Source organism: Opisthocomus hoazin, chromosome 6, assembly GCF_030867145.1.
Source record: "Opisthocomus hoazin isolate bOpiHoa1 chromosome 6, bOpiHoa1.hap1, whole genome shotgun sequence".
Classification (NCBI taxonomy): domain Eukaryota; kingdom Metazoa; phylum Chordata; class Aves; order Opisthocomiformes; family Opisthocomidae; genus Opisthocomus; species Opisthocomus hoazin.
This window is the reverse complement of record NC_134419.1, coordinates 21,535,679-21,559,328: the sequence shown is the minus strand read 5'-3', so window position 1 is coordinate 21,559,328 and position 23,650 is coordinate 21,535,679. Positions and strand designations below refer to the sequence as shown.

At 41.4% G+C, this 23,650-nt stretch overlaps 1 protein-coding gene across 2 annotated transcripts in view; it reads left to right on the top strand.

Moving 5' to 3' along the window:
• Positions 1 to 7,797: 7,797 nt before the first annotated feature.
• DPYD (dihydropyrimidine dehydrogenase) overlaps positions 7,798 to 23,650 on the top strand; it is a 380,477-nt gene continuing 364,624 nt past the window's right edge. For both annotated transcript variants that reach the window (XM_075424984.1, XM_075424985.1), the window contains exon 1: positions 7,798 to 7,887. In XM_075424984.1, the coding sequence (XP_075281099.1) occupies positions 7,849 to 7,887 (39 nt within the window). In that variant the 5' untranslated portion in view covers positions 7,798 to 7,848. The remainder of the gene's footprint in view (positions 7,888 to 23,650) is intronic.

The following is a 23,650-nucleotide window of genomic DNA, read 5'->3' as shown; positions in this document are numbered from 1 at the left end:
TGTGTGCTGTTTAGGACCTGGGTAAAAGTCAGCTCTATAGCAAGGTAAGGAAGATCAGTTTTCTTGAACTGTCTTGTGGAAAACTTCGTCAAGTTTTTGTTCTTTTTGTACTATTTCCTGGAAACTACAGAGCAAAAGGTGTACTGGTTAGTGTTTTGGGGTCTTCCACTTCACGTTTCCAGCACAAGCGCTATGTTACCTTACAGCAATTATTTATGCAATGTAAAGCGCCATAGAACAGTTTCTCTCCAGCAATGTTTCATTGCTCGGCTTAAAATAGTAATGTTAATTACGTGTGTCTGTTAAGTGTTGATGGCTGTTGAATACTATTATAAAATCCAAGGTGTAGCTGTGGTCCCTTGCCCTGAGCACTGTAAAGACCTGGAGAAGACAGCAGTCTCTATTAGAAAATTATTTTCAGTTTACAGCCTTTTAACTCCGTGTTTAACTCTTGCAATAGGAGCAATACATTTCACTATATGTACGGCCACAACTGCTGAAGTTGCAGACCATTGCAAACTAATCATTTGGAAGTAAATGGAACTCTCTATAGGAAGCAAATCCGAGGCACGCAAAGAGTTGGGTTAAGATTGGGCAGTTCTGTTTGGTGTTTACACAGAGCACTGATGGAGGGAGAAACCTTCACTGTTTTAATGGCAATCCAGCACATATTCAAGTAAGACAAAAAAGAAAATGGTCATTTTTGTGTACTATAACAACTAAATGGGAAGATGTCTGTTAATGTAAAACTAATATTTGCTCTTACACAGCTGAACAACTAATGTCACTTGTAAATTGTCATCTCTAAGCAAGCAAGCAGACAGTCCTCTGGGAATGTCATGCATTATACGTATGCTAGTGAGAAGGAAATTGTTCACGTTACAAAATCGGACAAGGTAACCCTTTATTCTTGTCCTGCCTTTACTGTTAAAACTAAGATTTGTCTTGTAAACCTGCCTACCAAGCTGACTTACTATGAGACTATCATATAGCTCCTATCAGTTGCTAAGGTTTTTCTTTTGTAGTGCTCTCCTTAGTACTTTCACAGTCATTGCAGAATCTATTGTTAGATTTTTTTGTCTGATCACAAGGCGTAGATGAAGGTGTTAAAAATGTACTAACCCAGCCTAAAACTGCTGTTGCTGATCATTGGGTACTACCAAGTATGGCTGGGATTTCAGCCATTAGAGGAACGGGTGTATTGCAGAGACAAAGGACCAATTGCAGTTAAGGGACATCAGGTTACTATCAGTTATGGTATTTCTTTTAGGAAAACACAAACCTATTTGTTCCCTTTTGAACTACTAACCAAGAACAACCCAAACACACGAGCAGTTTATTTGTTTCAAGGATGTTAATTTGGTGGCTGTTTTTCTTTACAAAAAAGTCATTTAAAAAAGCAAACAGTAACAATTTTGTTTGTCAAATGTTTGTTTTGTGAGGCATTTGAAAAGCTATCAAAGTTGAAAACAGTTACCGACTATAGAGACTGACAGCAAATAGTAGTAGTATTTTGTAAATTATCAACAGGCCAGTTCATGCCTTGTCAGTATCTCTGGAAAGCAACACAACTACAGAATCCCTATCAAAAAAAACCCCAAACAACCCCCAACATGACGACCCCCCCCAACCAAACCCAACCAAACACAAAAACTTCTGCTAGTGCTCCTGCTGTTGTTGGAAGGGGTGTATTCATACCAATATTTCAGCTAATATTTTCGTGGTGTCTGTTTTGGAGGCTGATCTTCCTCTGATCTCACCGCACACTTCCCTTTGAAACAGCAAGCACAGAAGTAGTTAATTTTGCACAGTCATAGGCTAGGCATAAGTCACCATCTCTAACCTTCACCTGGATGGAGAAATACTTGCTGTTGGCCCCATTTAGGTAGGCAGTAAACCAGTTCTCTAATACAGAGAGAACTGGTTTACTGCTTGGCAGTGTGACTTGTTGGAGACTTGGAAACCCTCTCAGCAACAGGGAAGGAGGGCTGCAAGGTCAGCTTGCATGGACACCAGACAGTTAACGTCTACAGGAATCTCGGGTCAATGCAGTATCATTTTGTCCTACTTCACTGCTGCACAATCAAATGACTCCAAACCAGGTCCTGTTCAAAAGGCAGACCTCACCCTTGTCAGAAACTTGCTGCCACAGTGAATGTGGAAGATGCAAACAATGCAGTGTGCTGGGCCTCAGCCCAAATGGTCTGATCCTTCAAAACAAAACTTATTTTTCACCCTTCTCATCCCAGGTGTCTATATCTGGAAAGGAGAACCTTTTGCTTCTTACACCCAGGGCTGAAAGAGATGGATGTGACACCCCTTCCACCACCACAACTATGAGATGTCTCAGAGGCAACTAAGTGATTTCAAATTTTCAAATCCTATAGTAGATTTCCTTTTTTGTCCAGAAAAGATCATTTGGTCTGATGTTACTAAATGGCAGCTCAGTATCTCTAAAATTAAGTCCAACATACTCTTCCTGTAAAGTACTTTCAGTCTCCTCTACCCCAGGTTCAATGCTCCAAAATCCCATCTTACTCTGAGATCTATAATTGCTTTTATCCAGAGAAGACTCGTGCTAAATGTGTATACTTTTTAGCTTATAAGCACTCAGATTTCCTGACTATTCTACCTAGCCAAGGTCTGCCAACATGAGAAGCACATTAAGAGACTGAAAATAATTTGAGGCACATACGGAGAAAAGACTCTCGGACCAGTGCAAACCCAGGACATGGATTTAGTAGTTCTCAAGCTTAGTAATAAATATAGGATTTGTCTACCGATGTCATCACTGGAGACTGGGGGGGGGGGGGGGAAATAGTCAGATTCTTCCATCCCCTAAAATATCCTAAAGAAACATTTGGTGGCATTTAAATACAAAACCATTATGCTATGCCAGAAAAAAAGTTTTATTTTTTAATATTTCTTTGAATTGCATGATAGTGGTTATCAAAATATGTTTGTGGTGTGAACATATGTGGGTTCTTTTTGCTTAATTTTTTTCCTCAAGATTATCATGTTGAAACTTGTGGTCCTTGCTACAACTAAAAAATTATAAAGCGGTTTAGGAGACAAGCTTTTGTTTACACTGCCACAGATGGCTGGAATAAATCAGTAGACTCACTAAAGAACAGTTCATTTTAGTTTAAAATGCATTTGGACACTTATCAAAGCTCACATGGTGGTCATTTTTTGTTATTTATTCATCTATTTGTGCTTTACAATTCCATGTCCAAAGGCAATGTCTGAGTAATGGTCAGAGTCTCCTCCAAACAGAATTTATGTGTATCTCACACTTCAAGCACATTTGTACTCTTGTATTATGGCACACCCTGGGTTACCATGTGTAGCTACTCTTTCTGAAGAATGCTGAAAATCCACTTGTAAACAAGCAGATCAGAAAGGTAAGGTAAACTTCTTCTTCACTAATTTTCATGTTTTAAGTTGAGCATTTTCCTTAAATTGGTGAAGAGATGCATAAAGCTGTAACTATATACTTCCTTCAACGTCAACGATGTTATTTGGGAGAGGTAGTGAGAGCAAGGCTTCCCAAATTCGCTCTTGAGTTCCAATCCCTCTGGCCTGGATTAGGATGAGGGAGGACAAAGGATGGCATAGTTACTCTATAGTTCTTCATTTGTGGACCTTTCAGAAACAGTACAGTAGAACCTCTCCCTCTCACACTTCAGCTTTTTCACATGTATACACTTGTTTCCTCCTTGACACCAGTACAGTGAAGACATGCAACACAGATGCCTTCAGAGTTGGTGAACCTGGCACTGGAATCAGTGGGGTTACTTCTTTCAACTTTGATAGTGATTTGCCTTGTCCTGGGAAAGTTGACACCACTACTATCGTGACTCCTAGCATAAGGGAAGAAATCAAACTAACATCTGAGTAGCTGTTGGGAGCCTTCAGACACAGCTTGCCATCTTCATGGCATTTTCTTGTTAGTCCCATTTCTCTTGGACCCTTCACATACTGGATATATCACCTTTAGACTGTCATAGTGAGGTGCTCAAAGCAGGTAAAAGAGAAACTTGGGTTTACTTCAGGCTTTCCTGAACCCCATGAATTTGTCAGATGAGCTTGCTTAAGTCTAATGAGTAATCTGGATTGCTAAATCAGACATTCAGATGTTGGGAGATGCTGGCTGTGAGACTGTAACTCTTCATCATATGCAGTGAGGGAGGAAACTGGTCCTGGAATAAAAATAGTGTGTGATTAAAGACTGCCCACCAGGTCCAAGTTACAACTGCACAGCAAATTAAAGTCTGGAATGTCCTGTCTTTCTAGTACTTGAACTGATGTGAATCGGGGCAGTTTCGAGGAAAAAGTGGGAAGTTGCTTGTCTGATATGTCAGCACACTGAGACCTCTAGGCTCTCTAACACATCACTACCAGAATTTGAATGCTGAACTTTCAGAGTTTACAGCATACCCTTTAAACTCACAGATTATCTACTGCAATGGCTGGAGGAGGAATTTTTTGTAGATTGCAGGTTGTGTTCCTGGAACTATTTGAATTTGAAGGACATGGCCTTGCTTGCTGCCGGCTGCCCTGCCCTGCCCTCTTTCTGCCCTCCCAGCCAGGCAGCCATTCCCAGCACAAGGCTGCTGCTGCTGTGGTGGCAGTGAGTGCCTGGAGGTTTTCTGAGAAAGTTCACGTGCAATTATTTCTTTGGTGTGTGAGCAAATTTTACCTGAAGATCACAAGGAACAAAAGGTTAATGGCAATTTTCAAAAGCCTATAACTCAACAGCATTTCAGGCCAGAAGAGAAAGTTAGGTCTTTAGCTGCTTTCAAAACCCTGTTAGGGGAGAAAAAAAAAAGGCTTAGCACTTCTTCAGGAAAAAAGCCGAAAGTATATTTAGGCTGTGTAACACTTCTCTTATTAAAATTTCTTGTAACATCCGCTTTAGAAAAGTAGGAATACTTGTATTCTGATGAATGTTGTCCATGCCTCCCTGTTTCTGCTTGTTTATTTCCTGAAACAAAGTTCAGCTGTACAGATGCTCAGTGCTGATAAGAGCACTATTCACCACAGCTGAGAATCCAGAGATCAGAAGGGCTGATCCATGGAAGGCTAGCCCTCCTGAACTGCTGGGGGAAGCTGGCAGCTGCAGCAGGCTGACATAGACTGGCTGACTGCCATGGTTTGCAGAGAGTAAACTGATCCCCAGGAGAAATTTGTGATGGGGGAAGTAAAATGAGCTACCTCTACCAAGAAATACAAATTGTGAGGTAAGGCAGGGTATGGTTAGGTCTCTGAATCCCTTTGTCTGACTTGTACTTATTGGCATAATAAGTCTGGCTTCATTTGGATGGGAAAACCCTACTTGTATGAAATTTAGATGGTGTTACTATTTACTGTATTCACAGGGCAAAAATCCTACAGGTGTCCAGTTCATTTGGCTTTGTAGGTTACATGGGGGTAACCAAGGATTTATAACCTGCAGAACAAAAAAGAAAATGAGTGTAATGACACTTTCCAAAAAGCAATGGAGGTTCCTCAAAAGGAACAGCTGTAACAGATGAAAACATGGCAGGACAGAATGAAACTGGAGAGTCCACTAGTCTCTAATGTAACTGCTCCTTCAGAACAAATGGATGGAAACTGTAGATGGTTGGGCACAAAGCGGTTTATTATTTCATATATGTGGAAAGGCTGCTAGAGTTGGGGCTGTTCAGCCTGGAGAAGACGAGGCTCTGGGGAGACCTTATAGCAGTCTTCCAGTACCTGAATGGGGCAACAAGAAAGCTGGAGAGGGACTTTTTACAAGGGCATGGAGTGATAGGACAAGGGGTAATGGCTTTAAACTGAAACAGGTTATATCTAGATTAGATATAAGAATGAAATTCTTTACCATGAGGGAGGTGAGGTACTTGAACAGATTGCCCAGAGAAGCTGTGAATGCCCCCCCTCCCTGGAAGTGTTCAAGGCCAGGTTGGATGGGACTTTGAGCAACTTGGTCTAGCAGAAGGTGTCCCTGCCCATGCAGTGGAGTTGGAATGAGATGACCTTTAAGGTCCTTTCCAACCCAAACCATTATATGATTCCTTGTGAAAATGACTTACAGGCCTAATGCACTTGCGTAGACAATATACTGCAGTAGGTCAGGAGCAAACGCAACTAGAAAACTGCCCAGTTAGCACCAGAGACCACTGAGCTGTTCAGAAATGTCAATATTCATGAAAAGAACTAGAGGTAAGTACTAGCAATGCAATGGATCCTGCTTTTGATTTTCCAGCCAACACTTCAACTGCTTTGCATGGGGTATTGTAATCAGCAAGAATTGTTATGCGATAGCACTGAAGCAGAGACTTGAGAAAACACAGCTCTCACTTGAGATACAAAAGACCACAACCTTATTTCTCTGCATCTTACAAAGGAAACAAAATCTTCACTGGGCATCTTGAAAGTGCTCATTTACAGAGATGGAAAGAAATAAAATAATTACAATGCAAAGAAAAACTTCCATGCTATTCCGTGACAGGTGTTCTCTCCAGAGAGATGAAAGGAAGAGCAAAGGCAAGCAAACCTACTCTCTGCTGCACCCAAAGGGTCATCAGTGTCCAGAAGCTACTTACTCTTTTTCAGGCTTTTTACAAAGCAAATAAGAATGGGAAGCCCTTTTTTATCCTTTTTATGCTGTAATAAAAAAAGAGTAGAGCGCAAGTTAACGGCATAAGATGAGTGCTGTAAAGAGCAGGATGAAGATCAGATCTGGGATTCCCTTTTGGAAAGGGGAGAAAGAACGCAAGAAGTTGCCTGGCACACAAATAGGAAAACAAAGACTGGTCGTATTGAAAACTCCTCTATTCTTGTGAAATGATGAGAAAAGCTCTCATATTTTGTGGGATCATAGGTGTGGCTACTTCAAAGGGCTGTCTAGAAGCTGATGTTACGGTGTTTGAATTTTTTTCCAAATGAAGTATACTTGCTTTTGATTGTTCTTTAAGGTAGTAGGGAAGACAGAACTTCTTTGTAGGCGCGCTGCAGTGGGAATGTTTATTTCAATGATACCATAAATATTGTGTTTGTGGTATTAAAACAATTGCAATGTTTGGGAGGAAAGAAACTTCAGAGAGTGCGGAGGCTGTGTGACCTGGCCTGCTTGCCTGTGCGGCACTCCCTGTGGATTCTCCCGAGGGGATGCAGGGGGAGCGAAGGCTCGCTGGCCCTGCGGGGAGCAGGGCGAGGGTTCAGGGACAGCCCGGGCCGGCAATGCCGGAAAGGCGTGTGTAACCCGGGAAGGGTCCTCTGGGCGGGAGAGGGGCTGCGGCCCTGGCACGCAGGCTCCTCCTGCGGGACTTTCATGAAGTGGAAAAACGACCAGGGTGAGGTTTGGCCCTGCCCCTGCTTCCCCTTCCGCGAACAGGCAGTGGGGAGGACGACAGCGTGGGAGTCTGCGCTGAGCGTGCGGCCCGACGCGGGGTGAGGGCCCCTGGGCGCTGGCACGGGGTGCAGCGGCACCTGGCGCGGGCGAGGCCGGGACCCAGGGCACCTGCCCTTCGGCCTGCGGCTGAGGGGCCGTTTCCCAGCGGGGAGAGGGTGTCAGGCAGCCCCCGCGGAGGATATCTGCCGAGCCGCCTCTTCTCCCCTCGGGACCGCTGGCGCCCGCCGCGGGCCTGAGGTAAAGCGGCGCGAGCCCCCGCCGCGCCGGGAGCACTCCCGTCCCCTCGCCCCGCCGGGCCGCCCCTGACCCGGCGCGGCGGCTCTGCCCGGCGCGGGGGGCGCCCGCCCACTTGGGCGTTGCTGTCCGGGCTGGCGGCTCCGCCTCCTCCCGCGCTCCGCTCCGCACCACTCTGGGACTGCGGGGAGCCGGGGGAAGGCGGTGCGGACGCCATGGCTCGTGTGCTGAGCCGGGACCCGGTGGACATTGAGGTACCCACTCGCCCTGCCGGGACGTGCGGCTGTCGCTAGCGGGGAGGGGGCTCTGGCCGGCGGCGGCGCCCGGGCCGGGAGCGCCCAGCAAAGTTTGGCTGCGTGAGGGAAGTGCCTCGCCGCTGTTGCCGCTGCCCGCCAGCGGCGTCCGGGGCCTCGCTACGCCGCGCCGTGCCGCGCCGCCCCGCCGGGGGCCCGGCCGCTGGCAGCCCCGGCCCCGGGGGCTGGCTTGCCGCCCAGGAAGCCGCAGCCCTTGTCGGGGGCGGCCTGAGGCACCGCTCCGGCTCTCGCCCCGCGTACCCCTCCTCGCCCCGGTGAGCGGGGCCGAAGCGTGTGAGGGGGCGGCGCCCGGCGCCTCCGCTTCTCCCCGCCGGCGAAGTCGAGGTCTGGGTCTGGGCGAGCCCTGCCCCTCCCGGCACTGGCAGGGTTGCTGCGGGGCAGGGCTGCTCGGGGACCGTGGCCAGATAAGGCCCTGGGCGGCTTTACGGGCCTCAAGCTGCGAGGCAGGGCCCTCTCACAACGCCTCAGGGCCTTGGCCTCAGTGGCCCACAGCAGCCTGTGGGCCGTCGGAGGTCTGCGCGCCCTCGCTTGTTCGCTGTCCGGCTATGGGCCAGGCTGAGCTGACGTACTGCGCTGTGTCTCTTGACAGTAAAACAGTTGCATGGAACGCTGAGAAGGATGGCTGGAGTAGCACCCTTCCTGCAGGTGGCTTGCAGTACCTGTAGCACTTCATCTTTTTACGTGACATTGCTTGCTGCAGGTCAGACTGAGAGCTTGGAAGTAGGATCCAGACACAACCTGGAGCAAGGCGGAAGTGAGATGGAGTGGGACCAAGGCTAGTGTAGTGTAATGTGGTGAGCTCCTGCTGATGTTAGTCAGGTTGTGTGGTTGGGACGCAAGGTCGCTTTCCCCCATGCGTCATGGGACCTCACACGTGGCTGTAATCTTCAGATCTTTTGGAGAGTCTAGTAAAAACAAAGTGACGATAAACCAAGTTGTTGATGGTCTTGTTCCAGCCTGACAAAACTTCTTGCAGTGGTATGCCTTTAAGGTTAAAATACTAGGTTTGGGGTGGGCTATTGCAGCTCATTCAGGGCCCAGCCATAATATGTACATGTGCATAGCAGCAGCTTGAATACACTTCTAGATCAGTTGTGAATGTTTTTAGCATCAGTTCTCATACTGAGTTTTTTGTATCCAGTCCATTTCCTAACCGAGCTGCTGCTCAAACCATGACTAACGTTCAGAAATGCTATTACAGATACTCTGATAAGACTGAAACATGGAATGGATGGGAAAAACGAACTGTTGTGGAAGTCTTCCTGGCAATTAGGGAGGCACTGTGGTATGAAAGCAGTACTGTCTGTCTTCTACCAGCTCATTGTTTTCAGAGCAGCCAGTCTGGGATTTTTCTCCAAGTGCTGAAGTTCATTTGTCTATTACAGAAGTTTGATTTCAGCAGTACAGGTTTTTGAGTACTTTCCTCAGATTTTTAATGCAAAATATTTCTGGGATTACATTGTTTTGCATTTATAGATATGTATGACTCAGATTCAAAGAACGATGTATTATTGTAGGATCATGTGTTGGTAATAGTATGCAGCACTACACGATTTAGAAGACTGACAGTTCAAAAAAGACTAGTGTTTACTGCTCCATTGAAGATAGAAACTTTGGTCAGTATCTTCCTGTGTTTTTGTTTTCAGCACTCGCTGAAATTAGCAAGAAAATCAAGGCAGTCTGCTTCTAACCAAATGTGTTGTACTTTTCCTATCTGTTTGAGTAAATTTAGTCACTGTATGATTTGTCTCCCTGATGAGTATATCAGTAATTACTGATAGTCTAATTGCAGTGTTCTGGATTCTGCCCCCCCCCCATGGGACTTTTTTTGCGGGGAAAATAAGTAGTGTTTTTTCAATAAAAACATATTTTATCTTTTTCTTTGAAGTAGGGAAAGTGCATGTTAGCTAAGACTATATCATTGCCGATAAGTATTCTCAGAAATCTGGTTGTTGAGCAGAGAAGTCTATCAACATGAGCACTAGCAGCACGATTTGAATCCTTTGGTCACTTTCTTGGCTACAGTGTAAAAACTGGGTGAACTATTTCATTAACCTTATCTCAATGGTTAGCATCTCGCACAACGTAGTTCATATAATTAAAATATTAAATATGACTGTTGGAGTCTTGGTACTACTTTATCATTTATTTAGATAAAGCTGCATATAAAGACTCAGGTCACTGGTTAAAGAGGAGCCAAGAATCTGCGCTAGAAGTAGCTAAAATCACAGCCAATTCTTGAAGTTATTTAATAAAAGAAAAATTCCAGGAAGCTGTCTCTGAGGAATCTTATCCCCCTTGTTTGACTTAGCCAGCAGCTTCAGCTTCTGGACATCCTGTCCGTGAAATCTTTGGGCCTAACTAAAGAAGATGAAGAAATTACATAGATAATCTTGTTCTAAAATCTGCATTCCAATTTGTGGAAGACTAGGAGTGTTGTGATTAAAATATAGGATCTTCTGCAAAAAAAAGTTAGTATTTTAAAAAAAAACAAACCAACAAACCAAAACCAAACCCAACCCTAAACAACTGTCAAGCTCACAGAACCCAAATACTGCTTTTTTTATTTTTGACAGGGAAGTGGAATCTGGTCAAATCTATTGGAATGTGCTGAGACTATTCCTTGGATGCACAAACTCTAAGCAAGAGGAAGGAAAGCCCATTTCAAAATAGCTATGGGTGAAAGTACCTACCTTGGATCTATGGTGCAAGGACTTGTCTTGGCTTGTTATTTATTGCATTTCTAGATCTTTAGAAGAAATTTTGAGTTAAAGTTGTCAGACCAAGTACTCGGATATTAATGAGTGGCAGAACTGTGAAGTGCTGAGTAGAATCTTAACTCAGTCTCTCGAGTTCATGCAGGATGACACAACCTTGGATTACATTACTTAATATTGTTCTCTGTGTGCTGTGTTTTCCTTACTGCATATGAGTCTTTCTCTGCAGTCCCTCTTGTCATCTCATTCGGTGATGTTTCGGTGGTGGATGCTTCCCTTAGCTCCTTGCCATCCAGTCTACATGTAGTGAGAGTAGGACTCCCAGCCTTGCTTGGTAAGGCTGCATTCCCAGCAGAGCAGAGGTGCGTTGCCACACTGTTGTCACAAACCTAAAACATTGACAGTAAATTAACACCCACCCCCCTAACATACATTAATATGAAATGGCATTATGGTTCTTACAGTAGGTAGAGAGTATATTGGCATTTCACAGATCTAACCTTCCCTCTGAATCGTCTATTGCGTATGTTTAAAGGGAAGTTGGGTGTTGATGAATGGGTAATTCCATGCTGGGCCAGCAGCTGGGTACCTAGCATGCTGTCACAGATGTTTCCAGATGTTAGCACTGGTGCCTGATTTGTGAAAATAAAAGGAAAGGTGTGAAGGGCTAGAGCCATGTTCTGAAATAGCAGTCTGGGTATTGTCTGAGAATTACAAGGGTAGATTTGTGGTGCTTTCACATATAATATGAAGAACGTGATCGCTGTGTGTCGAGCTTTCTCTTCATTTCACTTTAGAAATGCTCTTCAATCACATCTCTTTGTTTGAAAAGTTATTACAAAATTCATGCATATGGTTTCATTTGATGTTACTTCAGAAAGCTAACATTTGCTGTTCTTCTTGTGCACTGTACTCTTATTTCCGTGGTGGTGTAATCCATAGGTATAAATGAGTTGCTGTTGCCTATTGTGTACAAAAGCTTTACAAACTATGTTAACTTCAGGGTGAAGAGGAGTGTTTCTTAAGGGCCAGACTGTGCCCATTGAGTGCTGACCTTTGTGAGGACACCGGAGGCTCCAGGAGTTATTCAGTGCATGTGTGAGTGTTGATTTTGAGTTTCTTCAGCAGGAAGATATGCTGCTCTCTGAAGGCTGCTAACTAAGGTGGAATGAGGTTATAGCCGGTTTGAGCAGCTGAACTCAAAGGCTGCAGCTGGTTCCAGGGTCGGGTAGGTGGGGGAACAGGACTTCTTGTGCTGTGCTCCCTACTGCATGCGAGTGCCACCTGGGAAGTGCCCCTAAGACTCAAGGAAGCTTTATTGTACAACTGCAGTTTTCATACACCTTAAAGTAGCAGGTTTGATAGCAGTGATGGTTCTTCTTTCCCTGGGATATATGCTTAATGGGTGCTATAAAGCACAAGCTATTACAGCAAGGTAAGCAAGTTTTGCTTGTCAGGTTTATTCTTCTCCAATACAAACGGGCTAGAACAGTGAAAGACTGCAAGTAGCAAAGGTGGTGCCTTGAGGGTACATCTGAGAGCTGAGCTTGATGTCTAGAGGGGGGAGCAGGGAAAGGATAGAAAAATAAAGAATAGTGTGAAAACACGGGAAACCTCCAGCAAGATAGCAGGGAATCCTACTAGTCAGCATGGCTTGCGAAACTGTCAAGCAAAGGTGATGTGATTAAATAGCTGAAGCTAGATTTCCTTGTTCTAGGCTAAACTTTTATTTTAAAAAGCCCCAGTTATTACAGTGTCTCTCTCTATCTGCTAGTTGTTTGAAGTTCTGTAATGAAGCTTTAATATGTAGGATTTTTTAAAGTTATTGCTTTATGGCTTGCTGTGATGATCAGATGGCTGTTCAGGTTGGTGGCTGTGTCTTTCTAGGGTCATTTGTTGAGCAATCAGTGAGGAAACATAACTATTTTAGCTATTTTTATTTAATGAATTTCTCAAGCTCTTTCATTGTTTTAGTTGTAGTAAACTCTGAGCTGAGTGGAACAGCAATTATAGCATGATTACCAAGAACTCGTGGAAGATTATAGACCACAATTATCATGTCTGTTTTGGAGAATTGAACAATGCAATTTACTCATCAGGTTGCAAACTAGTCTAGCAAGTAGGAAGGAAAGTCTTCTGTATGAAACATTGTATCTTTTCATGTTGCATATGCAAATCCTGTTGATGCTCAAAGAGTTACGTGCAAGCTTGTCTCCACTGCTGATAGTCTGCTAAATTGTAGTACTGAAATTCAGTCGAGTTCTCCAAAATAATGATGTTGGGAAAGAAAAGAAGTGAAAAGAAAGTGAAGTGACTCTTGTGCTTTTCATTTTCCTTTGACCTTTGAGTTTTAATGTTACTCATGAATTCAACTTCCAATTTTTTCCACATTTTTAAAATTTTACTCTTTTTGTAAGAAGGTGTTTAAAATAAGACCTATTACCCGCACCTTTTCTCATGGCTGGGACTTATGAGAAGCACAGGCCATTATGAGACTTAATGATGGTTTTCACTGCAGTTAACAACTCTGAAAACAAGATGGAGCTGAAATTCCTTTTCCTTTTTGTTACATAAATGGATTTCGTTATGATTTTATATTGTAGACTGTATTTGAATTTTATTCTTTCCTCTGCTCACTGTTACATCTTTTAAGAAAGTGAAACTACATGTTAATATAGCAAGCTGAGATCTGTAAGGCAGGCTTTTGCCCATCAGATGTGACAAGACGGCAGAGGTGCAGGGCAGTCTTTTTAGAGGCATTTGAAGGGGTGCGGTTTTACTAGCAGGGCAGACCTTGCACTGAAATCTGTGCAGCCAAGAGAGATGTGGCTGTATCTGATGGAATGGGATTTGCTTGCACAGCTATCTCCATTCTACAAGCCAGTCTACATGCGTGGTGCAGTGTGTGCTACCCAAAAGCACGTGGTGCTGCTTTTCAAGTGGATGCTTTTTAAAAATTTGCTGTCCATCCTATGTTGTGCTGTTTTGCCAGTGTCAGTAAAATGATCCAGGGAACACATAGCTGGCACTGAGTTGGGAACACCCTTCTACTTAAAATGTTGAGAAAAGCTGAAATTCCTGGTGGCTGCAGACAAGCTGGATTCGATGTGTCCTGTTTGTTCTGGCTATGCTAACCCTTTGACAGCACAGAGTTCAAATCAAAAACTGCTTTCTCTCCCTCTCTGGTTGCCTGGCAACCACCCTTCACTTATTAGCATATGATTTCTATTCTTTTTTTTATTTTATCTGTATAGTGTTAAACACTCTGTTCCCTACCCTGTGCTGTCGCCTTTGAGAAGACCAGGATTTGTGCCTTTATATGAGACTTCGGCAAGTATATGATTTGGCAAAGTCAAACGTTTGGGATTAGGAAACCTTTGGCCATAAATGTCTTATCAGAAGCTCAGAGGGTGGCGTTTGTGTGGGCATGTTACTCAGAGTCTTTTCATTTTCATTTGCTGTCATTTGTATACTGAGTGCAGAATTCTTGCAGCTCAGCACAGCATAAATGTCTCATATCTTTGCATGTGCAGAGCATCAGTTTGTGAAATGTGCTAACAGAGACCAGCTACACAGATCTTGGTGGGCATTTTGTCATCTTCATCTGTATGCAGTTCAAATGCAATGCCATAATTCAAAATGTAAATATGAAAAAATCAGATATATCCAGGTCAAAATGGGACGGGGGAAGAAAGCAGGTGAAGAAGTAAGTGGAGGAAATGAACTAAATTCTCTGGTTTTCTTCTTATAATAATGCTTATTAGGAAGAAGGAAGAACATTTTGCCTTCACTTTGGCCAGGTGTATTCTTTTATGAAATAACAGCTGATTCAGACTGGGTCTTAAGTTTAACCTTAAATTTGTTTTTTTCTGCTCATAGCTCTTATAAGAAATACGTGAATCTTTTTTGTTCTTGCAGATGGCAAAGAACATAGGATTCAGTTGGACAAGCTTCTTTAAATATCATTAGAAAAAAACAACAACAAGAACAAAAATTAGAAGACACAGTGAGGATGAAAGGCCAAAGCAAGTACATTTGGAGGACTGTTTAGATCAAGATATGTATAGGAGTTTTTTCTTTATATTATCCAATTCATAAGCCATTACCCAGTTAAGCTGTAGTAGAATTACCGTTCTCAGCCCAGATTATACCAGAGGGATCCAGTTTTCTTTGCAAGCGGGAAGAATGGAAGAATCTCTTTGTGAAGCAATTCTGATATGTACTCTGTCCTCGAGACAGCTCAGAAATAACTGTGTAACCTTCCCTAACTGCCTTACAACAGAAGAGGGGTTTATTCCCCTTGGAAATGCATCATCAGGATGACTAGCATTTCTGTATCAAACCCATAACTGTATTTGTGAGGGGCTTAGGGTTCATAGAGATTCTGCATTAAACAGTGGTAGGCCTTAAGTCAAAGCCAGAAGATGTTTTAACTCCTCAGAAGTCAGTGTATTAGCACACATTGTGAGTGGTGGGAGGTGACTTACTCTGATAGCCATAGGATGTCAACCTTAGATGGCCAGTACTTGGGTCACGCTGCTCAGGCTGGGAATGGGGAGAAATACATCCGTGCCTTTGGTGTGCAGTCTCAGAATAAACAAAATAACCCACTTTTTCAACATCCTTGTTTTCTTATGTTGTGGACTGAGTTGGGCAATTTCATTTCTGCCCTCTGTCAAAATACTTAGACCTTCTTATGAAACATCTGATCTCTTACCATGGTCAGAGATGCCTCACTAAGCCAATGTGGAATTTTGAACATTTATAGGTCTTGCAGGGACTTCACCATTTGAAATTAGGTTAAGACCACCTATAGAAGTATTTTGTTTTTTAAAATGCTTCCAGTATTTATACATATAGTTTCAGAAAGCTTTATTAGTATGATAAACATTAATGTATGTTTTGTTAGTGTTTTATTTATAAATTTAAAGTGATAAACACAATCAAGTCTTTGAAATGCCAGACCTTTCATCTCTGCTCGAACCAAGGTGCAGTTTTGTTTTCAGTATGGCATTTGCTGCCTGAAGTGTTACAAGTGACTTGACCTTATAATTATGTTTATTTTAGTTCATTGAAATGGTTGGCCTTTCCAGTTCGACTTGACACCAGCAGTGCAAATCGGAGAAGGCAGACATGCTTGCTTGTGACTTCATTTGAAAGCTAGTTAAAAAAATATCTAGGTGTTGAATTTAAATATTTGCATTTAGATGGGATGGTAGTCATCAGTTAAAGGCAGTCATGGTGCATTCCAATATTTTAATTTCAGGTTCAAAAACAATTATATATGGAATTAAAGAGAGAAGTGTCCAGGCAGCCAAACGGTCTGATTTACACATCTTGCCAGTGTATGCATTTTTTTTAATAGATGTAACGGTGCACACCACTTGGAGAATGTAGAAGTGAGGTGGAAAAATTGAAAGCTGCTTTGACAGTTTGATGTTAGTTAATCTCTTCTTCTTAATGATGCTCTTCTTTCAAGTATTAGTCATATAAACAATGTCATGGGGTTTATATTTGTTATGGACGTTGGACTCTGCCATTTTCAGATAGGTTGTTGTGATACCTGGTTTATTTGTTAATGTATTGCTGCACACTTTCCTTGGTTCTTTGTTGTGATCTTGTTAGCTGTGCTCTGAGAGGCCTTATTTATATTGAAACTTCTTCTGTTGGAATGAACTGTCCTGGTCAGGGTTTTCTTGGTCAACAAAACGTTTGACCAGCTTGGAGAGAATGAAGCAGGCTGCTGCGTAGGAGATGCTTCACTGAAACTTGGGCTGCTGTTTCCTAATGCAGGGATGTTTGGTTGTGCTGTACACTCTGCTCAGGGCTGTCTACCCAGCCTTGAGAGAGGTCTTCTTACTGCCCAATCTCATCTTTGTTAATTGATTAAGGAATGATAATATTATGCTCTGAAGGGAGCCCTTTGCAGTCTTGAGATGAAAGGACAGAAGGCAGGACATATCCTTCTGGGTGAGAAGAAACGGGCTGATAAATATTTGGAGGGATCTAGCGGGAAGGAGAAATAAAATAGGTGCTGCAAGTAAGCTATTGCTGAATTTAACAATCACAGCATTTTCCTTTACAGCCATTGCACTGTTAGTATCTATGCTAGCGTCTACCTCATTATAAAATGCTTGGTTTTGCCTTGATTGTGAAGGGCATTTTGTGAACCCCAGTTCTATTCTGCTCTTAACAATAAGCTGACTGCCCTCCCATCCAGGCATGTCTAGCATCCATGAAAAACTCCAGCATGCACGTGCAAAAGTAGGTAGAAGTGTTAGAATAGGTTATTAAAAATGTAGACCCATGATGTGAGTGAGGAAGATTGGAAGTATAAAAAGAGGTTTTACACCTGGAAGTTATTATAGTTATTTAGATTGAGCGAGAATAATAACCAATTGTTTTCTAAGATGTATGACACATTTATGAAAAACCTTGAAGGATAAATTGATCTTTTTAGTATGCTACTTCCACAAAGGACTCTATGAATAAAATAATAGTGAGAGAACTCTCAGTGGATGCTGAATACTGCTAATTGATGAAATTATTACTTATTACACTGCAACTGAACTCTGCTTAGAAACACTATTTTCAGTATGATTTTTTGAAAATGACAGCTGAAATGTAAGAGGCTTTGTATTGAAAATGAATAGTGATAATTTCTTGATATCTTTGAAATGAAGGATATTTCAATGACAGCTAAAACTGAGAAAAGTGGAGTTTTTTCTTTAAGTGCTCAGATCACGGAATATTGCTATGGAAATAAAATGAACTTTTCTGAAATCAATAAAGTAGACATAATGTGGATTTATGAAGCATTTAAAAAATAATTTTAAGTATTCTTATTTATAATAAAGCAGTCAATTATTTGTGTCAGCAGTTTTCATAGTATGTCACATGTTAAGGTTAAAAATTAGGTTTATTAAATAGGGTATAGCCATCACATTTAGGAAAACTGTAATTGTAAATTAAATCTGTATTGAAGAAGTGCTCTGTCTCTTACTGCTCAAGACAAAAATAGGAATGAGTACCAGATTTGTCTTTGATTCAGTACTAATGAAATTAAAGCCCGCTGTCCTACATTTAAGGTCTATGTACTAGTCTTAAGGAGTGCTGTGAGTAATTGGTGTGAGGATCTGTGCACAAAGTATCATGTGTAGTGTAATATTTTGCTGTATAACTACAGATCAATACAAGATTTGATTTCACCCTTACAAATTTGTTCATTAGTATTAGAGGTATACCTCCCTCCCTGTTAATCTCAGTAGTCTTCAGAATCTGAGAGACAAAGTAAGCTTGTGCAAATTTGCGCACACACTTGCGTGTGGGTGCATGTGTGTGCTAATGACAGGAACACAAGATGGGAGGTTAGAGGGGGTTCCCAGACTTACTCTGCTTCCATTTTAAAGCTGTGTTTGATATTGCCCTTTTTTCAATTCCAACTGAAAATGCGAAATTTTAAAGATTTTTGGTAAGCTTATACATAGCTCTTCAAAACAGAGGGAAATGAGAGAGTGACAAAAGAGTTGGGAGGAAAATAAAAGTCAAACAAGATAACCACAACACAAGCTGTTCTGGAACGCCGGTGATAAAATGCAGAAATGAAATGAATACAGAACAGAAAAAATGAAAATATTATCTATTCTCGAAAAACCTACAGTATGACTAAAATGTCAGCAGCCAGCAGTAACCAATACTTTTGACTGCTGAAGGGTCAGTTCCTATTTGTTAGGATATGGTAAGAAAAAGTTTTCAGAAGACTGTAGAATATTTGTTCTTAAGTAAAGCAGAGTAGCCTGCACACTGCCAAACCTTGGCACCAGGTGAGGAGATAAGATGAATTGATTTAGAAACCCCAAGAAGCGTTTAGCACAAAAGCAAAGTTAGCTCATTTTTAACTCCCAACATAATGTTCTCTATGCACTTAGTGAACACTTAATAAGCAGTCTTGAGAGTTGGGTCAAAATTGTTTTAGTGCTGGAGCAGTGTTCTCATCATATTTTCTCTCTGATTTGCTTTTGTAATCTTAGCTGAACAGCTAATCAGCTCAACTGTATCCAGGTTTGCCTTCCATCCTGGTCAGTGGAAGGCAGGAACATGAGGATGGAGGTCTTTCCTTTCCGGGGTGACTCCAGTAACTGTTAGACTATTATGCAAAACAACAAGCAATAGCTAAAAGAAGAGCTGACCTAAAGACAAGCTGAAGGAGGTAAAGACCAGATCCACAAGGGGCCTACATGAAAGCTGGAGAGGGACTTTTGACAAGGACGTGTAGTGATATGACAACAGGTAATGGCTAGTGGAAGGTATGCCTGCCCATGGCAGGGGTGTTGGAACTAAATGACCATTAAGGTCCCTTCCAACCCAAACCATTCTATGACTCTATGAATTGTTGGTTCTTCTGGCATGTTTCTGAAGCTGTCAGGTGGAGAAGAGCAGGGAGATAGCTAAAGCACTTATGTAACAGTTACCTGGGTGCTTTTCCTTTGCATTGTTTCTAGTGTATTATATAAAGTTACTTGCATTACAGCTGTTCCTGTTACTCTGCAGCTTTTGCTCCTGCTCATACCAAACCACAAACAAAGGGATGGGTATCTGAGACAAGTGTTTGTTAATATGTCCATCCTAATTGAATGACAGTGTTGTCATCTTGTATTTTGTAATGTAGGAAAGAGAGCTTTTCCTGTCAGCAAGATAGGATTTTTATTTTTGCAAAAGTTTGATACTTAAATCTTTCTGCAGCTGAAATCCAAGGCTTTAGAGTCATCACTGTATGTTTGTAGGATAACCGCTTAACTATATTTTTAGAAACCCTGACAAATTATAAAAATAATAGTTCTTCCCTGTTCGGAGGTCTCATAGTAGAAATATGATTTGTCTTAAAAGAGTTGGAGAATAGTACAACACCCTTTATAAAGTATTTAAAAAATAATTTTCTCTAGAAGCATGTGACAATGTGTCATAGATTAGAATCCAGATGTTTGCTGGCATGTTTTTAGATTGGGCAGCCTAATCTGATTATCCTGTGTTTTTAAGAGTATCACCTCTGCCTCCGGCCCACACGTTCAGCAGTATGTAACATCAATAAGATTTAAAAATCAAAATAGCTGAATAAGAGAGAACTCTGAGGAATTGCTTTCTATTTCCCATTATCAATATATGTTCCATTGTCTTCTATATGATGCCCTATGTGTTTCTAGAATGTCACATTTATTTACAGAATCACAGAATCACAGAATGGTAGGGGTTGGAAGGGACCTCTGTGGGTCATCTAGTCCAACCCTCCTGCTGAAGCAGGGTCACCTACAGTAGGTTGTAGAGGACCTTGTCCAGGCGGGTCTTGAATATCTCCAGAGAAGGAGACTCCACCACCTCCCTGGGCAGCCTGTTCCAGTGCTCTGTCATCCTCAGAGTGATTAAAAGTGTCAACATAATATCACTGTAAGCTTCTGCAAAAGAAAACAATGACATGTTAAAAGGAAAAGGTAAAATTGGCAACAGTTTCCTCTTGCCTTACTTGCATGGGCTGTTAAATTCTGTTGCTTGAAAATTGGCTGTGTTATTTTTTTCAATTATCAGACATTTGATAATATTTTAATATGTAACTTCACACATCAGACTGTTACTGTTCGCAGTATATAGTTAACAAATACTTCACACTTCCATTTTCTTTCTATGCACTGATTTTATTTTTCTTTTTTGTTTAGGACACTTTGATGTATACACAAATTTACTAGAAAATCAGTAGTTCCATTATCAGTTTTGTATTTTACCATTGTATTCAACAGTTGGTACTGAAATTTTTGTAGAAGTTTGCACATTAGTTGCACATAGGTAAGTTTAACTTGCTGCTTCTTAATGCTGCAACAGATTTAGAAAGTCAGTACTGATAGATGGCATGTTCTTGGAACAAATACCAATGTTCATATGTGTTTCAAGCACTGAATGTACTAGATCTTTTGGATGTAGATTGTCGATCTCATATTCCCATTTCAGGTTCGTTCATTGGACTTTGAAAATCACGTTTTAACCAAGTTTCCAGAACATTGCTTTGCTCAGCTAAAATTAGTTCAGCTGATTTTGCCAATGATTAAACTTAAAGCAGTAATAACTTTTAATGTTAATTTCTGTTCTATAATCAAAAGTCAGTAGAGCATTCATTTTTCATTAAATGACATGTCTCTAATGCTAGTTTGCGTTTTGGTTAAGCAAACACCTGCAACTGAGGGTTCAGTTGAGAGGTTCAATTATGGGGATACAGTGGCCTATTTATTGTTTTGGCGCTAAGTTTATTTCCGAAGGCAACTAAGCTTGCTTTCTTTTTCAGTCTGTTTGTCTTCTTGCAGAAACATAGAAGTGAGATGTATATTTATGTGCATGATCCTTTTTGCTGTGAGATACTCATTAAATGACTCTCCATACGAGTGAGCAGTTAGAAATGTAACTTAGTATTCCTCATGTAACAGAGCAATTCGATGTGCAAGCGATGCAGGTGCAGGTGAATATTATTGAGGAAACAAAAATCTTCTGTTATACCTGTGATGCAGACCTAAATGTTTTCTGAAGCTTTAAGTTTTGATTTGCAAAAAAGGAAGATATTTTTGTTAGGAAGATGAAAAAAGGTAACTCTGAGTTAAGAATCAAGGCTGTGATGTGAATTACTCCTTTTTTTGCATTTAGGCAATTGGTTGGATGGTTAAAAACTATGCAGTTATAGAGAAAATGTATTAAAATGTTAAAAGTGGGGGTAGAAGGATAGCTACACCAAATTTTAAACCCTTTAATTTTTAAAGGCTGTAAATTAAGTAATATTTTAGTCAACAAAATGAATACATAGTAGTGAAATCAGCTTTGACTAAATCGGTGAGAGCTGTGCTCAGCTATGCCTTCTCTAAATTTACGATGTTAGCCTGAATGGCTTTTGATGTTATTTATAGTGTGAAAATGTGATCTTATCACTGAGTAGGGTGTTCCTGGGGAAGCCTCAGATCTGAGAACATGTTATGGTATGGTGGAGTCTCAGCCTTCTTTAAGCTGTGTGGCTTTTAATGTATATATGCCTGTGTTAAATATGTGAATAATTTGCTGAATACTGGGATACTACTTGGATACTTAAAGTGAACCATGGAGGGTGAATATTCACTTTAGTTTTCCGTGTGAGGGTCAGGGCACTTCTGCAGAGATTAGCTGTGTCAAGGAGGTAGCGTGCAGAGTTTCCAGTGGCAGAATTTACCACCCAGAGCTCTTCCAATAGACAGTAGTGGTTGGTATCTATGGGAAGCAAGTAACACTTTTTGTTTTCTATTTTAATAAACTTTCTAGAATTTACAGTAATACCTAGCATAAGTGCATTGCTGAGGAAGAGGAATCAAGCTCTAAATCTGTAAATTAACATGTCAACAAAATTAGGTAAACCATGTTTAAGGTTGTGTAATTTTGCTACTATGTTAATCTGTAATGTATTAACTTTCCTTACATAACAGAAAGTGCATGAGCTATACTACACTTTTGTTAATATAGACATATTTGTAACAGACTTTCCTGGCTTTTGTGGGAATGATTTAGAAAACTGCTCGTTTTGTTAAGAAACATTATTTACATACTGCAGGGAAATCTAAGGACCGTGAATATCTGTGGAGGAAAATCTGGTTTGAAAGCTCTACTTTCGAAATATGTAGTAATGGATCTAGGACTACACCTCTAGAATACTGGTATGCTGTGATATTATTACAAGATAAGGAATAGTCTTATTCTCACTAAATATTAGAGGCTGTGTAAGGAATGCAAGAAGCTGGAAAGGTGTTTGTTGGGATATATACAGGCAGTCTGTCTTACGGGGAAATCTAAAGCTACACGGAAATGTAAAGATAAAGATGTAGTACTTAAGTACTATGCTAAAGGCAATGACCTGTTAGTGCAGAGCTGGAATATGCTTACCACAAAATCATCCACTATCTTCGAGATCTTGCTCTTTTTTGAAACTCTGAGCTTATGTGACTCAGAGAAGAAGTAAGTCTTGTGATTAGAAGTTGAGTCTTTTCCTGTGTATGTTTGAGCTTCCTGCACCCCGGCTGCATACGCACCAGGGTTCAGGGTCAGGTCCCAGTCCCCTGGGCCTGTCGGCCTCTCGGCCTCTGTCACAGGAGGCTGCAGCATTGCTGCACTTCCAGCATGTTTGCTGGTCACTGTCTGGCTGTCTCTTCACAGAAGTGGAGCCCTATCTTTCAACTGTCTGGACCTTGAGGACTCTGGTTTGAAGAGATCATAATAATGTAAATTGCTGGTTCTCGGGCAAGGATGCAGAGGGTCACCTGGAGAGTTTATCCTTGTTGAGAGAGGTGAGAGGGTTGTGGCTTGCCACATCTGTGATATGCTGTGATATAAATGAGTTTGCAGTCAGCTTGGGACTTTGCTCACACATGCAGATGTTTGTCTTGGTAACAGAAAACGTATCTGATAATATACAAAAATAATTCTTTGGGGGTTTCCCTTGTGAGTCCCATGATGTCTGGGATCCTTTCTGGTTCTAGAAATGGGTTCTCCAAAGGCTGACCACTCTATTCCCCTGATGTCTGTGGTCATTTCACATTTCATGTAGCTTTCCCTGGCATTTGTTGCCTCACAATTAAACCAGGCCTGAACTACTGTAAAAGCACAGTCTTTTCTCATTTTTGAAATTTTTGGATGGATTCCTAAGACACATTATCAGCCAGGTTATATAAATTGTTTGTAAAGATTCTTATCAGTTCAGATCTTCAATAAGGAAATACACATTTGACACAATTATGAGATGACACAATTTATGAGATACTCTAACATACATAAGCATGAGGGTGAAATTCACAACAGTTTGACATATTTTTTCAATAATGAAAAATAAAGTAGAGCTAGCTTCTGGAAGACAAGATACTATGGATACTTATTTTATGAAATCTTGTTTATCTTTTAGTCTTACAAACTCTCCTAGGGCTAGAACTTGCTTTTGC